Source organism: Panthera pardus, unplaced genomic scaffold, assembly GCF_024362965.1.
Source record: "Panthera pardus isolate Hobbes unplaced genomic scaffold, ASM2436296v1 HiC_scaffold_16, whole genome shotgun sequence".
NCBI classification, from domain to species: Eukaryota; Metazoa; Chordata; class Mammalia; order Carnivora; family Felidae; genus Panthera; species Panthera pardus.
Window position 1 is genome coordinate 66219873 of NW_026526721.1, and position 18352 is coordinate 66238224.

General features: G+C 35.1%; 1 protein-coding gene across 7 annotated transcripts in view; it reads left to right on the top strand.

The window, feature by feature from the left end:
• Positions 1–283: 283 nt before the first annotated feature.
• STXBP5L (syntaxin binding protein 5L) overlaps positions 284–18352 on the top strand; it is a 379589-nt gene continuing 361520 nt past the window's right edge. For 4 of the 7 annotated variants that reach the window (XM_019448499.2, XM_019448505.2, XM_019448504.2 and 1 more), the window contains exons 1-2: positions 284–524; positions 1603–1799. In XM_019448499.2, coding sequence (XP_019304044.2) covers positions 1611–1799 — 189 coding nt within the window. In that variant the 5' untranslated portion in view covers positions 284–524; positions 1603–1610. Of the gene's footprint in view, positions 529–935; positions 1063–1602; positions 1800–18352 lie in introns of those variants that run through there. The other 3 variants (XM_019448501.2, XM_019448500.2, XM_019448502.2) reach the window with 3 other exon arrangements.

Here is an 18352-nt window from a genome sequence, read left to right on the forward strand (position 1 = left end):
CTCTCCGTCAATCAAACACTTCAACCACTTTTCTAAGTTCTCCCCTCCCCCTTTCATTGGCTTTTCCTTCGGCCTATCCCCCAGTTTCTTCCGCGCCTCGCGACCGCGGAGCTTGACTCTATGGAGCCTAGGATTGGAGCCGAGGCTATTTGCTCCCTTTGACGTACCGTAACTCTCCGCCCCTTTCTCCAGCGCCGCGCGCCCTGAAGTGGAGGGGGCGGGGCAAACGAGGGGGCGTTCTAGGGGGCGGGGCTTGCATCCCACGGCGGGAGGGCGGAGCCTTCGTTGGAGCCTGCCTGCTTGGTTAGGACCTCGGAGAGCGCCGGGCGCCGCGACCAGAGGAACCGGAGAAGCGGCCACAGTCGGGAGGGACTGACGCCTGCTAGCCCGCCTCCCTCCGCACCTTCAGCTTCTCGGGCTGGCTGGCACCTAGTGGCGGCCGAGGAAGGTGCCTAAGTCTGGAGTCCGATAGTCATCCCTCTGGGACGCCGACAACGCCGTCCAGCCGCGGCTCCCTCACACCTGTGTGTGTGTTCATGAGCGTGAGCGCCCGCGCGCGAATTTCTGTGTGACGGTGTTTGAGTGTGCTCCGAATGGGCGCGCGAATGTCTGTGTGAGGGTGTTTGTGTGTGCTTGGTGCCTAGGCGCTCCGCCCGGGGAGGGACCGCGGGAACGGCGGCTCTGCGCGCCCAGCAGGCTAAGGCGGGACTCGGGCCGCAGCCTGTAGCCGCCACTGCCTCACGTCCCCCAGGAGCCGCCGCGGTGCTGCGGGGAGAGCGGACAGGAGGGCGAGCGCGGCGGCGGCTGCGGACAGAGGGGGGCGGGGGGTGGATGGAGCGGGGAGAAGAGGGAGGAGGGCTGGAGACGCTGGTGGCGGGGGGGGGGGGGTTGGAAGGGGAGGGCGGAGGGAGAAGCGGAGGCAGCCGGCGCCGCCGCTCACCCCTCCCGTCTGCTGTTGCCGTGGGTCACCCGCAGATGTTTTGGGGTCCGACTGTTGGGGGTGAGAAATGGAAAAAGGCCTCCCCTTCATTACCCACTGAGAAGAAGGGAGTGTTGAAGATGGTGAGGAAGAGTCCAGAAGGTGGTAGCAGAGTAAATACTCGCTATCCCACCGCCCAACCCCAATATCGTTTTTCTGAAAATATTCTGAGCTGAATCTTTAAAAAAAAAAAGCCCGCCCTTAAGAGACACAGAGTCTTGGTCTGTTGGACTCCGGCTTGATTGTATAATAATAATGATGATATAATGCTAATGACGATGATGACACTGCCTTTTATTTTTACCCCAGTGCTGATAAAGCGTAGCTACAGCTGAGGATAAAGCACTTGAAAATTTGATGTATGAGGAGGGAATACTTTGCCTTTAGAGTTGTATTTTATTATTTCTTTTTAAAGGATGTTCTTTTTAGAATTAAAATTTGACAAGATGAAGCCTGGCTCTCTCTCTCTCTCTCTCTCTCTCTCTCTCTTTTTTTATTCGTTTATAGCCAATGCTTGTAAAATGGGGACTGGCTACTGCCTTCACTAATATGAAAAGCTCAACACTTTTACCCAGGTATAAGTCCATGCGTTAAGTCACCCTTTCCTTTGAATTTCTCAACAGTTTTTAAAATGAAGAAGTTTAATTTCCGAAAAGTTTTGGATGGCTTAACTGCCTCCTCCCCTGGCAGTGGTAGCAGCAGTGGCAGTAACAGCGGTGGTGGGGCTGGAAGTGGTTCCGTGCATCCAGGAGGGACTGCAGGGGTTCTCAAAGAGGAGATTCAGGAAACCCTGACTTCAGAGTATTTCCAGATTTGCAAGGTAAGTTTTGAATTGGCTTACAGCCTATTATTTCTTTATTTCACTGTTGTGAGGAAAGAATAATTAAAAACAAACAAACCAAACCAAACAAAAACACTCACTAGGGATCAGAAATTGTTGAGATGCCAACACCAGGCAGTCCTGGGCAGACCACTCTATAGGTAGATGTTTGAATTAATAAAGATGTTCTAGGCATCGACTTCAGTATCAATTTAAAAAGCAATGGTAATTTAAAGTGGAAATAAGCAAACATAAAAAGTAGAATTTGCAATGTCAAGGCCCAAATTGTGGGCAAAATTTTTAATGTAATATTTATGTATAAGTAGTAAACTGAAGGAGAAAATAATCATTCTGGTTAATTCCATGTTGACATTCAGAGAAACTAATTGTTATTTTATTTCACTGTGCAGTATAAAATGATTAAAGCTATTAAAATGTTGCTAGAAGTAATAGCTAAGTGAATACATCCATTTAAAAAGATGTAACAGTATTGTTTTAAATTCATTGTTTAAAATTCTGTATGAAAACAACTCCAGATTCTTAAATTTTTAAACAAATCCATGGACTTAATACTTGTAAGAACTTAAAAATAGCCTGTGTTCTGGTTTAGTGAGGAAACATTTTGGGTAACTGTACTCTAATGTTCAAGTTCTAATGAATAAGCAAAATAGAGTTTCTGATGGGGAGCCATGAATTTTCAAAACAAACATTTTGTTACTATATAGATATTTATATTTTCTGACATAAAGTAGTTTATAATTCTTACTGTTCTTTTTTCTTTTGGGAAGGTAGCTTAGGAATGTATTCTTGACCTCCATGTACAATTAAAAAAGCTACTAAGTCATTCATATAATACTGATGAATATAATTTTAAGATGTGTTTGAATACATTAAAACAAATCATAAATTTTTGAAATTACAGAAATTATTAAATGTTTTGGTACTTCAAAAGAATTTTTTGAAATTGTTAAAATTATTTTTGTAGTAAATAACATATATAATGGGGTAAGTTTAAATTATTGTCTTATTTGCTATTCCTGGTAGGATCATTATAAAAACATTAAACCTGTATTTATTAAAATATTATATATTAATTTACATAAAAGTGAATTTATTTAGAATTAGATTAAAAGATATAATTCTACCTTATGAAGTTTATATGCATACAATTTTGTATACAAAGTTGTATATAATTTCGTTCTCAATTTGAAATAACAGATAAAGAAGCCAGGGTGGCTCAGTCGGTTCAGCCTCCAAATTTGGCTCAGGTCGTGATCTCATGGTTGGTGGGTTCTGGCCTCGCTTCGGGCTTTGTGCTGATGGCTCAAAGCCTGCTTTGGATTCTTTGTCTCCCTCTCCCTCTGTCCCTCCCCTGCTCATGCTCTGTCTCTCTCTCAAATAAATATTAAAAAAAAAAGAAATAGTAGATATTTTGTCAGATTAGGGGCTTAATATTGGTCATGAAAGAAATATGGAAAAGGGCCTTACAGGCTCAAATTTGAACTGCTAGTTAGGGGAATAATGCTATGATTATCTAATATTTGGTGTATTACTGTTTCCATTCCAAGATTCTGAAAAAATTTCCAAAATCTCTTAGAATAGTTTTGGTAAAGATAAAATAGTTATAGAAAAGGTAGACCTCTGAAACAGATTGGCAGGACTATTGAGGTTTTAAATCTGGTAGAGAAGGTTTTAAATTAAAAATTTCAGGGGAAATGGGTGAATGCAAGAGAGGAAAATGGGAGATATGTAGTTGTCTTCCTATTTAGTCAGACAGGAAATAGTCATGAGAAGTAGCAGAAGTTAAATATGCATTACTTCAAAAACATATGGCATGGTAGGAAGAACACTGGCCTAGGAATCAGATTGTACTTTATTTAAAGCTCTGTCACTTGCCAGCCATGTAATCTTGGACAAGCCATTTATCTGCCTTGAGCCTTGATTTTCTCATCTGTGGTATGGTAATAAGTATTTCTACTCTTCTGACTTAAGAGGGTTACTGGGAAGATCAAACAAGACAATTAGGTGAAGGTAATGTATAAATTTGGAAAAGGTGCTAAAATGTGTATTTTTGTATTCTTAAATTTTTGAAATCACCTTGTTCTTAGTGGAATGACTATAACCAGTAGGTTGTAATAATATAGGTACAAAATTATACTTTCAAAGAAATTAAGAGGAGACATAGCTGTATAAGTGGAACACTAATAGTATTAAAATGTTACTAAATGGGGAAAGTACTATGGCATCTTTGGATAGCAATATACTTAATTTTTAAAAGTGATTTTATGATTGTACTTTAGGTTACCTTGACTATAAGAAAATATATAAAAATGGATTAAGGAAACTCCAAAATTAGGACTGTTACTAAAGTGGGGACTTCATTTGGACTCACTGATGGAATGTGCAAAGAACATTCTATTCTGAGTACTAAGCAGTTGGCACCTTTTGGGTACTTGTAACTTTTCCGCATGATCAAAACTAAAGTATAAATCTGTAATCTGCTCTTTTGAAAACCATCCTCATCTCTATTATCTGATCAGTCATCAAATCCTATCTATTCTATTTCCTCAGTATTTCTGAAATTTATTCCCTTTTCATCATCTTCAGTACCTGTTCATTCTATCATAGTTTCTTGGTTAGTCTCTTGAAATTACTCCCTACCTGATCTTCTTACCTCTAGTTTTACCCTGTTCCAATTGATTTTGTTATAATAATGGTTATTTCTGAACTGTAATGTTGATTATGTCATTTCCCTGCTAAAAAGTTTATGTTCGTTTCCCTAGAGCAATGATGCTCTACAAATAAAAGGCTAATGTCAGACCCAGTGAACAGCAGCTATTCAAACAAGTAAATATACCTTATTGGCATACATTTAAAAATAAATAATAATAATAAATTATACAGCTACTCAATAAAAATCGTGTATTTTATATTTGGTTTTTGTTGTATAATATTATCCCTGTCAGGTGTAGGACTTTTGCTGGCCTTATAAAAGTATAAAGTTACACCTTTTATAATCAGTGACAAATGTATAAGAAGTTCAAAAACATAGAAATGGTAGAAGAAACTTAGGTTCAAGCTTATCAAAAAACAAGTTATACATTAGTTTAATGCAATCTAAGTTCAGTATGTATTCATTTGAATGCCTATGTTCAGATATTTATGAACTACATGAAGTGCCTTTTCTGAACTTGAATTCTGTGAAACACAATTTGAAACTACTGCTCTATACAGTAAACGTCAAGGTGCTTAACTTGATCTATATCAGGTTGAGGTTCTCATTTACATTTCCATCCTCATTTCCTTGATTTCCTACGCATACTGCATTCCCTGAAAGGACCATATTTTCTCATATTTCAATGCCTTTTCTCAATTTGTTGCTTCTGACTAGAATATCCTTTCCAGCTTTAATAAAATTGGAGAATTCCTAGTTACTTTTTATCTCATAGTTAAAATATCACCTCCATGAAACCTGCTCTGTCCACTACCTTCCTTTTTTACTGCCCAAGGCAGAATTAGTTTTTTTTTTCCCTTCTGTTTTTTTATAGCACCTGGAATATTCCTTTTGGTGTGAATTTAGCACCTTACTGTGATTAGAAAATTTATTTTTCTGTCACTATTGTTATATTGTTAACTCTATGAGAGGAAAATATATGTTTCCTTATCATTACTAGGCTGCTTACTACCTAGTAGGCCAGTGGTTCTTAACTCTGTGTAAAAGAAAGATTTCTAGCTCCATTCGTCTTAGAGAATCCATATCTAGGAATGGGGCCTAGACACTTGCATTTTTTGAAAAGGCCCCACAGGAAATTCTGATACACAGTCAGTATTGAGAATGATTATAGTAGGCACCTGATATACTTCATGAATGAAACAGTATATACATGGTTGGTTGATTAAAGCAGAAAGTCATTAATAACGATATATGTCTTAAACATTTTATTTTAACTGAAAATGTATATACACCATTTTACAGGTCACTTGATGAATGAACAAGATTTTTTGTTGTTGAGCATTGGTTCTGTAATTAGAGTTCTGTGTGGGCTTTTCTTCCATAAACCATCCCAAAGTCATTATGTATAATTTTCAGTTTTAACTTATTTAAAGTAGAATAAGAACTTTTGGGGGGCACCAAAGTCGGTTGAACATCCGACTTCGGCTCAGGTCATGATCTCATGGCTTGTGAGTTCGAGCCCTGCATTGGGCTCTGTGCTGACAGCTCAGAGCCTGGAGACTGCTTTGGATTCTGTGTCTCTCTCCCAATCTGCTCCTCCCTTGCTCATGCTGTCTCAAGAATAAAGTGGGTGATGGGTCTTGAGGAGGGCACTTGGGATGAACACTGGGCGTTGTATGGAAACCAATTTGTCAATAAATTATATTTTAAAAAAATAAATAAAAATTTAAAAAAGGACTTCTTTTGCTTTTGAAGCAAAGTGTCAGGTCCTTCTAGATGATATATACATATCATCTGACACTTAGTTTATACACATGATGAATATATGGTTGGCCCTTGAACAACATGGGGGTTAAGGGTGTGGATCTCCCCATGATTGAATATCTGTATATATTCTACTCCCCCAAAACTTAACTCCCTGAAAACTTTACCTCCCCAAAACTTAACTACAAATAGTCTGTTGACCGGAAGGCTTACTGATAACATAAACAGTTGATTAATATGTAGTTTGTATGTTATATGTATTATATAATGTATATTTACAATAAAGTAAGCAGAAAAAAGAAAATGTTATTAAGAAAATCATAAGGAAGAGAAAACACATGTATAGTACTATGTATTTATCTAAAAAAATTCCAAGCATCACTGGATCCATGCAGTTCATACCCATGTTCAAGCGTCAACTGTATGTACACATATATATAGAGTATAGGTGAGTGTATATGCACACAATATATATGTGTGTATGTGTGTGTATATATAAAATCTATCTACCTATCATCTATCTTAATTCTTATAGTTAATTGGCCCACACCTAATTAGGCTGGGAGTAGGAAAGTGTGAGAATTTAAGCTAGAGTTTCAAGTATTCAGTGAATCATTAATGTCAATCCATGTTTTACAAAGAGGATGGAAAGTTTTTGTTAATGTAGTGAGTTTGTTACATTAAACTTAGCTTTATTTGTAGGATCTCCCATTTGACCTTCATAACAGTCCTGTAAGGAAGGCAAGAAAAGTGTAAATATTTTTATTTTACTGATAAGACATCTGAAGCCAGAGAATTTAAGTGGTATCCTTAGGTCTCCAAGTTGGTAGGAGGCATAGCTAAGTTTAATGCTCTATTCTTCCATTATTAAATCTAGTATTTTTTCTGTTTTATCTTTCTAACTTATTAGAAAAGACAACATGATTAATTTCTTAGGAAACATAGAGATTTTGAGAAAATAGACTATTCTATTGACTCCCTTTCAAAATACATCCTAAATCTGATTACGTGTCTTCACTTCTACCACATCTTTTGCCTGGACTACTACTCAATAGCTTTCTAGGTATTTTCTCTGTTCTCACTCAGGCTCCACTTTCATAATAAGCAGTAGAATCCTTTTAAAATTTAAATCATATTATGCCATTCCTGCTCAAAACTCTCCAATGGCTTTTTATTTCTCTTAAAAATAAAAACAAAAATCTCATTAATGTCTTATAGAGACCTAAATGATCTGGCACTGACAAGATATCATTTTCTTTTTTTTTTTTAATGTTTTATTTATTTTTGAGACAGAGCATAAGCAGGAGAGAGGCAGAGAGAGAGCGAGCGAAACACAGAATCTGAAGCAGGCTCCAGGCTCTGAGCTGTCAGCACAGAGCCTGATGCAGGGCTTGAACTCATAAGCCGCGAGATCATGACCTGAGCCCAAGTCGGATGCTTAACCAACTGAGCCACCCAGGTGCCCCCAAGATATCATTTTCAACTCTACTTCATGTTACTTACTCTGCATCAGCTACATTGGTTTTCCTATTCTTTCTCCGACACGATTCCTACCTCAAGGCTTTTTCATTTGCTTTTCTTTTCCATGGAACACTTTCCTCCCTAATAATTATATTACATATTCCCTTTATTTTATTTAGTTCTAAGTTAACTAATTGTTAACTTCTCAGAGAGATCTTCATTGACTGCTGCTCACTCCCTCCCTGACCTCATCCTGATTACTTTTTCTTGATAACACAATTACCTGTCATTAAATTATATATTATTTGCTTGTTGTTTGCTTCTCCTATCATAATTTAACTACATGGGGGCAGGGCTTTATTATGTTCACAACTATATTACCAATTCATAGAACTGTGCCTGCCATATACAAGGTAATTAAATATTTGTTGAATGAATAAGTGAGAGCAGGAAAGGTAATAGAAAGGTGTATTAAGAGCAAACTAGGTATTATTTTGAACAGCTTCTTGGAAAAGGCTTTTATGGAAGACAAGGAAATTATTCAGTGAAAGAGTGACACCATTTTAGGAATACAGTATATAATTTTCAAAAAGACGTGGAAAAAGAAGATTGTAGAAATATTCAATTAAATTTCAGTTTTTATTGGAGTGCCTGGGTGGCTCAGTTGGTTAAGCGTCCAACTTTAGTTCAGGTCATTATTTCGTGGTTCATGAGTTCGAGTCCTGCATCGGGCTCTGTGGTGACAGATTTGGGTTCTGTGTCTCCCTCTCTCTCTGTCCTTCCTCCGCTCATGCTCTGTGTTTCTCTCTCTCTCTCTCAAAAATAAATAAACATTAAACAAAACTTTTAAAAAATTAAATAAATTTCAGTTTTTACTGAGAAAGATATAAGGGACATTTTATTCCTAAATCTTTTTAAGGGAACAATTCAGAAGTACTGGATTGACAGTGACAAACACATGGGATGATCTAGACCTAACAAAACAGACAAAAAGAAATATATCACTAGAACAAGATGGCATAATTCCTAAAGTTTTGAATAAACTCTTAAATTAGCCAACTCATAATTCATTACCATTTATAAGCTGTTTTTATAAATGGTCATAGTGTCAGAGCCAACATGTAGATAACTAGTGTAACTACTGCAAGGAAATGAGTTTGTAATCATGATCCTTATACCAGATATAACATAAGATGTTCCCAGATACATAGGTATAAAGTCAGAAACGTGTGGACTGTGGAGAATTAGGCTTTCCAGGACCCAGGAAAACTGAAGGAGGTCAAGTGCCTTGGTTTTCCTGATTATTATCTCTTCTTCAGGTTTCCCATTGTCTCCACATTATTCTAATTTCACATATCTTTACTTGGGAGGTTTTGTAACTGGGTTTGGTGCAAGTCCGTGATCACAGTTCTACATATTTGCAATTTTCATTTATTAAAATATTCCCTGAGATGTGCGGACCTGTCTCGTTCTGTGCTGTAACTAGTATTATAAAAGATAGTACAGTTGACATAGCAGGATAACTTATTATGGATAAAGCATCTGACAATGACTTCATGCTCCTGTCTCCAAAATGGACAGGTGAGGGTGGGCATCTTTAAGAATAGGAATGGAGGCAAACCAGAAGACTTAAGCTACCTTGTTAGGGTTGAGATGGTAACACATTTAAGAACCAAATGCATTAAAATTAATTTTTTTAAGAATCAGCAACAAGGGGGGGCGCCTGGTTGGCTCAGTCGGTTAAGCATCCGACTTCAGCTCAGGTCACGATCTCACGGTCTGTGAGTTCGAGCCCCGCGTCGGGCTCTGGGCTGATGGCTCAGAGCCTGGAGCCTGCTTCCGATTCTGTGTCTCCCTCTCTCTCTGCCCCTCCTCCGTTCATGCTCTGTCTCTCTCTGTCTCAAAAATAAAATAAACGTTAAAAAAAAAATTAAAAAGTTTAAAAAAAAAAGAATCAGCAACAAGGGTACGTGGGTGGCTCAGTTTGTTGAACGTCAGGTTCTTGGTTTCGGCTCAGGTCATGATCTTGTGGTTTCACAGGTTCAAGCCCTATGTTGCACTCTGTGCTGGCAGCATGGAGCCTGCTTGGGATTTTCTCCCTCTCCATCTCCCTCTTTCTCTGCCCCTCCCCTAGTTGTGCTGTCTCTGTCTCTTTCAAAAAATAAATAAACTTAAAAAAAAAAGAATCAGAAACAAAAGCCAGGTTATTCTGTTACTCTAGGCTCTCTACTTTGTTTATCCTAAGAGCATAAGGGTGCGGGTACAGGCTCATGTAAGGGATTATAGACTTGTAGGAAATATGTTTATAAACTTTTAAGTTACCATAGAGAGCAATCACATTTTCTTACAAAAAGTCTTTTGGTGCTAGTATATTGTCAGCAAATTGGATTTTTATCTCATTTAGTATGGCAGTTCTTATCTTAAAAACAAATAGTGCTCTTACTCAATAGTGAAAAACAACTTTTCCTCTAGCTACCACAGTCAGACAAGAAAAAGAAATGAAAGGCATCCAAATTGGTAAGGAAGAAGTAAAACTGTCACTATTGCAGATGACATTATACTATACATAGAAAACTTGAAAGACTCCACCACAAAAACTACTAGAACTGATAAGTGAATTCAGTAAAGTTGCAGGACACAAAATTAATATACAGAAATCTATTGTGTTCATATACACTGATAATGAAGTAGCAGAAAGAGAAATTAACAATCCTATTTACAATTACATTAAGAGTAAAATACCTGGGAATAAACAACTAGGAATTGAAAGATCTATACTCCAAAAACTAGAAAACACTAATGAAAGAAATTGAAGATGACACAGACAAATGGAAAGATATTCCATGCTCATGGATTGGAAGAACAAATATTGTTAAAGTGCCCATAATACTCAAAGTAATCTATAGATCATTAGATTAGCAATCCCTATGAAAATATCAACAGCATTTTTCACAAAACTAGAGCAAATAATACTAAAGCTTATATGGAACCACAAAAGACCCTAAACAGCAAAACCTATCTTGAGACAGAAAAACAAAACTAGAGTTATTGCAATCCCAATTTCAAGATATATTACAAAACTCCATTAATCAAAACAGTATAACTGGCACAAAAATAGACACAGAGATGAGACAGAATAGAAAACCCAGAAATAAACCCACATATACATGGTCAATTAATCTGTGAGAGAGTAGGCAAGAACATATAAAGACAGTCTCTTCAAGAAATGGTGCTGAGAAAACTGGGCATCTACATGCAAAAGAATGAAACTGGACTACTTTCTAATACCATACACAAAAGCAAGGGAAACAAAAAGCAAAATTAGACTAGTGGGACTATACCAAAATAAAAAGCTTTTGCACAGTGAAGGAAACTATAAATAAAATGACAAGACAACCTACTGAATGGGACAAAATATTTGCAACTCATATATCTGATAAGGGTTAATTTCCAAAACATAAAAAGGACTTCTACAACTCAACACCAAAGAACCAAATAAACTGATTGAAAATGCGCAGAGGACCTGAATGACATTTTTCCAAAAAAGACATACAAATGGCCAACAGACACACGAAAAGATGTTCAGCATCACTAATCATCAGGGAAATGCAAATCAGAACCACAATGTGATACCACCTTACACTTGTCAGAATGGCAAGAATCAAAAAGACAAGAAATAACAAGTGTTGGCAAAGATGTGGAGAACAAGGAACCCTTGTGTGCTGGGTTGATGGGAATGTAAATTGGTGAAGCTGCTGTGGAAAATAGTATGGAGGTTCCTCAAAAAAATTGAAAATAGAAATACCGTATGATCTAGTGATTTAACCACTGGATATTTATGTAGAGAAAACAAAAAGACTATTTTGAAAAGATATATGCACTGCTATGTTTTTTGCATTATTTATACTAGCCAAATTATGGAAGGAACCTAGGTGTTCATCAGTAGATGAAGATGTGGCATACACACACACACACACACACACACACACATATATGTATATATACAAAATAAAATATTACTCAGCCATAAAAAAATGGGATCTTGCCATTTGCAACAACATGGATGGACCTAGAAGTTATAATGCTAGGTGAAGTAAACCAGGCAGAGAAAGACAGATGCTATATGATTTTACTTATGTATGGAATTTAAGAAATAAACTAAGAAAAAGACAAAAGAAAAACAGACTTTAAAATACAGAGAACAAACTGGAAGTTGCCAGAAGGGAGGTTGGTAAGGGGATGGGTGAAATAGAGGGGATTAAGAATACATTTACTGTGAATGTATGAGAAAACTGGGCATCTACATGCAGTGTAGAGCACTGAATAATGTATGGAATTGTTGAATCATATTGTACACCTGAAACGAACATAATACTGTTAATTATACTTCAGTTAAAAAAAAAATATATTTAAAAAAATAGTGCTGTCATACTTTGTGTATATTTCAATATCGAACTAATTTAAAAACTTACATAATTTCCAAGTTTGTTTATCTGTAGGATTATCACCAATGATTAAATCAAATTCCTATTTCTTGAAGTTTAGCGCATTTCTGTAGACCCCCCTTCTGCCTTCACCTGAAGATTGCCTACAAAAAAATCATAGGATTAATTAAGTTCCGTAGTTTACTTTCAATAATAGAATGATTGTATTGCTTTCCCATATTATAGTTCTAGAAATAATTTACATATTAATTTGACAGCAATAACTTTGTATTCATTAGAAGTTTCAAATAGAAGCCCTGTTTTAAGTTTTAAATTGAGTTTTTGTTGTATTAGAGAAAACTGAATTTTTTGTTTCTACTTGTCAAAATAATGATCTTTATAAAAGAATTTGGTTATAGCTGCTGTGCTCTTCTTTTTAATTTAAAAAAAGATAAATTTAAACATCTTTTTAATATTTAAAAGGCTAATCTCTTAATGTGTATAATACACTGGGAGATCATTCCTAACTTTCTAAGTAATGCTAAAATTTATTGATAAGGAGTGTTAGAAAATCAATGATTAAATTTGATAAAGCTAAAAATAGAAAGCATATTTAAAGGATTTGGGGAAAGTAGTTGTAAAGAATAGACTGCAAGACCTCCAGAAAATACATAAAGGCCCATGATATCTTTATAGAGGTTTGGTTAAATGGAATATTCATAGTTACTGAAGGAATATAAGAAGATATTTTAACAAGTTTATTGCTCAAATAATATTTATTGTACCATGTAAAATGATTAGTACATAAACCAGTCTCACCTAACTAACTATAATAAGAGTGAAATGATATCTTTTGGTTGATTAATCAACAAAATCAGTTAATGATATTTTCTGGGCCTATGTAAGATATAAGAAAGAAGAGTATGATTTTAGTTCTAGGAGGCCTAAAATTACCAGTTGATAATATATAGAATTATTTTGAATATAGTTATATATAATCAATATAATGAATTTGAATACAAATATAATTAATGTTTTAATTCTAGGTATCTTATAATTGGATTACATGTATCCAGTAAGTATTTCTTGGGTTGAAAATAGCATAAAAACATCATCATATTAGAATATGTACATTTCATTATAAATAAAATTGACCATTATGTAATGGTGGTTTTAGATGTAGATTTGGTACCTGGATTCAAAAGGTAAGGATTTGTAGCTAGAGAACACTGTTACTTTTTAAAATTTTTTCTGTTTTGCCAACCATTTGTACATTTCAGTAACATTAAAAACTGTACACAATAAATGTACACAATAAAAATGTGTTGTGTACATGTACACAATAAAATTAGACTGTCAAGAAATTAATTGGATTGCTTAATGTTTAGTCTAATTTATTTATTATAAATTGACTAAACACCTGTCTATAAATCTGCAAACCAAAAAAGTTTGAAAATCATTAGTAGTATAATCAATTGAGAAGTTAGATTGAATCTGAGGGAAATGCTTACAGTTTGTAAACATCTGAGAAGATGAGAAATGTAAACCTAAAAAAGAAGACATAGGAGAAGTAAGCAGAATAAGAGGAAAGCTCAAGAGTAGAGGTAAATAATCTGATGCTTTCTTTACAAAGAATATTAAGAAAGAAATTCAAGAAAGTCTCAGCATTGCAAAGATGTCAAGGATGATGAAAACAAAGCAAAGAAATTAAAAACAAACCAGAACTGAGAGAGCCTATTTATACCAGGAGGAACTTGATTAGGGTAAAATATTTTCAGTAAGATCATGGATAAAATTAAGGTCACAGTATAATAGGGAATAGAGTTGATAGAATCAGTACTATAAGAGTAGGTGGATAAGGAGAAAAGTGGTAGGAAAGTAGCAGTGATGGTAGATACTGATATCATTTTAGTATATTGTAGTGGAGACAATGAAGTTGAGCCATAGAAAAGAAGTTGAGGCTACCAGAAAGGGAAAGGTTGAATGGGGAATAGAGGAAAGATTTTCCCTTTAAAGTAGTAAGGGTCTCTGATCTGGAAATTTTTTCTTTAATTGAGGAGTACATTTTTTCTTTACTTGATTCATATTTAATTTGAATTCTCAGCAAACTGCTTTAATCTCCTCTCAGGTAAATAAAAATATGAGATTCTACTAGAATATTGCATTAGTTTCCAATTTCTGATGCAACAAATTATCAAAGACTTAGCAGCTTAAAGCAATACAAATTTATTAGCTTATAGTTCTGGAGGTCAGAAGTCTGAAATGGCTGTCACTGAGCTAAAATCAAGGTGTTGGTAACATTGCATCCCTTTCTGGAGGTTCTTGGAGAGTGTTTTTCTTCCTTTCTGGCTTTGATAGGCTGGTTGCAATTCCTTCTGTCTTCTTCCCAACATTGGCTAATTGAATCTTTCTCACATTGCGTCACTATGACACTAACTTTCCTGCTTCCCTCTTCCACATTTAAAGACCTTTATGATTACATTGGGCCCACTAGGATAATCCAGGTTTATTCCCCCTTTTCAAGCTCTACTGATTAGCAATGTTCATTGCATCGGCAACCTTGATTCCTCCTTGCTGTAAAATCTACATATTCACAGATCCTTTAGGGAGCCACTATTCTGCCTGCCATAAAGATGTTCATTACCTTCACCTATCTGTTTTACTTTTAGTTACTTTATGGAAAATAAAAAGAACAGAGAGAATAATATAATAAACTCCTACTTTCAATATTTATCAATTTTGCGAATCTTAATCTCTCATTTCATTGTTTTAACGCAAATCTCAGACATTATACCATTTCATCTGTAAAAACTTTTGGGATAAGAACTTTCCCCCTTCTCCTTTTCAAAAATATAAACTTTCCCCCTTCTTCTCTTAAAAAAATCTCTAGCACCATTATCACTTCTAAAAACATTAACAATTTCTTTATACACTCTAATATGCAGTTAATGTTTACATTTCTTCAATTGTTCCATAATTTATTTTTGTAATTGATTTGTTTGGATTGGGAACCAAACAAGGTTCACACTGCATTTTCATCTGGCTTTAAGTTATCTTTAATTCAAATTGTGTAAAGTCACAGAGTTTTGTTTTGTTTTGTTTTAAAGATCAGGTATCCTATGCTTTTGTGTATGTTGCTGAAAACAAAGCCTGTTTCCTTTCTGAACTGTTAGACTATATGTGAGGAAGTGTGTGGGTTGTTCAGAGTACCACAAGTTGAAAAATAGACTTTAGATTTTTAAAATTTGTTTTCTAGAGATGGGCATATCTTTTAAAGAATTGGAGAAAGAATATTGTTAAATTAGCCTAACTAAGCTACTCCTACTTCATGATGCCATTGTGGGGGTAGATTTTCCTTAGAATATCAGAAAATAGGAAAATATAAAAGACATAGGAGATGTGAAAATTAGGGGTGCCTGGGTGGCTCAGTCAGTTAAGTGTCCAATTCTTGGTTTCGGATCAGGTCATGATGTCACAGTTTTATGGGTTCAAGCCCCCCGTTGGGCTCTGTGTGGCAGCACAGAGCTTGCTTGGTATCTTCTCTCTCTCTCTCTCTTTCTCTCCCCCTCCCCAACTTGCACTGTCTGTCTCTCTTAAAATAAATAAATTTAAAAAAAGAAAATGTGAAAATTAATAAGACTGGAGTTGATTCTTTTGGTTGTACTGAATGGTATTAACTTTTATCTATTACATAAGTTATTGGAGGTATTAGGATGGGATCCAGTTTTCACATATCTGTTCTTTTAACTGAATATTTAAAGTAGATTAGTTAACTCTATTTTTTCTCTTACTTAGATTTCTTCTAGGTTATAGGATATCCAAGGCCTAGGTTAATAGGCTAAATATACCTGAAGAACTGGATTGGAGGGCAATAAGGAGAGGATCAGAATACTGATGAGGAACATACTTTGATTTATTGAGAGTTCCATTTATAAATAATCTGAACATTTTTATTGATTACTTATATAATTCAGAAGGTTCCTTACTCTGATTCTCTTCCATCCTTAGATAGTTTATTGGATCTTTCTTTGCTTTTTCTAGTTCTATCTTAACCAAAATTTCTTTGCTATTTGAGATAATATACAATACTTTTGTGTTTTGATAGTTATTCAGCATAGATATTAGGTGAATTAATTTACTTATGTATATTACTATGTACTTATTATTTTTTGAAGGCCTATTTTATATATAACTCTATACTAGGCACTTTGTAATTGGGCCATCAGTTTTTGAATTTACAATGCCAGCACACACTAAATGAACCATTTATATTTTTATGTGATTAATGATTTGCATAAAATGTATTTAATTCATTTTTTGTAACTTTTATGAAAGTTCTTTGCTCCTTTTCCCTTTCCTTCCTCTTTGCCTTGTGTTTCTATTTTTTAAAAATCATTTTGTAGTATATTTGCTGTCTTTGTCCTTTGTTTATCTTAATTTCTCTTTATATTCTCTTGGCTAAAAGCTCTTTTATTCTAAAATGAAAGAACCTGGAAGACATTTAAAACATATTTCTTTTGCCACATTTTATTCTCCTAACAAGTCTAATACTCTTATTGGTACTATTAATATATCAAAATAGTTCTTTAAGTCACCATTTCTCTTTTCTTACCAACTTTTCTTTAAAAGGATTGAAAAGTGTTTAATCTTGATCTGTTCGGTATAATCTTCAATGAATTACCTTCAAATCATGCTTTCTTATTCTTTGATAACTAATTTAATTTCTGCCTTCAAACAAAGCAGGATTATACAGTTACCATAAAAAATTTATTTAATTTTAACACTTTCATAATGCCCATATATTTTATTCTGAAGAGAGCTATAAGATTAAAAACTTGGAGCAAAAGATAAATGTTGAGAGGATACAGTCTAAGAGTTGAACACTTGAGAGTTGATAGCTGAAAGCAAAGTGGGGAAGAACAAGGAAGGAAGAATTTGAGGTATAATTTGTGCATAATAAAATTCACAGGTTTTAAATACTCAGTTTAATGAGTTTTGAAAGTTATGTATATCCATGTAGCCATCAAAATATGATATAGAATACCTTAAATTTTCTTAAAATTTCTTTCTGCTCCTTTCAATTTCTTCCTTCTACCCCTTTCCTGAAGCAATGAATTCCTGGCTTTTATCATAAGTTAGTTTTGTCTGTTCTTGGACTTCATATAAATAGAATCTTACAGTATGTATTGTGTGTGTGTCTTCTTTTATGCAATATAATGTTTTTGAGATTTTTCTGTGTTGAATGTATCAGTAATTTTTCCCTTTTTTATTACTGTATAATAGTCCATCAAATATTTTTATTGAAAAATTACACTTCCATTAATAATATAGACATGCTCATCACAGAAAATGCAACAGGGTAGAGAGAAAAACATTCTCAAATTATCCATACATCAAATACTCAGATACAAATGGTAATTAGTGATTTTTTGGGTGCATTTATTTCAGTATTTTTTATGTTTAGTTTTTGTTATGTGCAAATAAATGACCACTCAAATAAGAACAGAGGCTATTTGTTTAGAGATTGCTATAGCGAGGGAATCAGCCAGCATTGCTTGCATTTGACAGAGACTCAAAAGCAAGTAAGGGAGTGGGGAAAGCTTTATAGTGAAAAAAAAAGGGGAAGTTTCAGATATGCTTTGAAAGGAGGTTGTTGGTATGAGATGCTGAGGCAGGCTAACTATAAGTGGGGCATCCTATATGATGAGTGTGGAAGTCACATTTGGCTTTCTCTTATTCGACCTGAGTTTGAAGTGTTGTGGGGGTAGGAGTCTGCAAAAATTAGGGAACCTGGCAGTCATTGACCAAATCCTAAAGTTCTGGGCTGATTACTGTAGAGGTTGTGATTTGGCTTCCTGGAATGGTTGCTGCAGGGATTGTGGTTTTGTTTCCTGGGCTGGTTGCTGCAGAGTTTCTTGGCCAGAATTCTGTTGTACCTGGTCTGGCCATTGTATATTGTATGTTTGGTATCCCAGTTATACAATGGATATTATGCTATATTATGTTATAGATCTTATATAGAATTTTGCATTCTAGTTTTTTTGGGTTAACATTAGAACATAAACATTTTTTATGTTATGAATTTTTTCTTTATGTTTAATGGCTTTATAACATTCATCCAGTGGATGCACTCTTTCTTTATTATTGGAAATTCAGGTTGTTTCAGTTTTATCCATTTTAAAACTAATGATGTAATGAACGTGTGAGCATTAAGCCTTTAGTATATATAG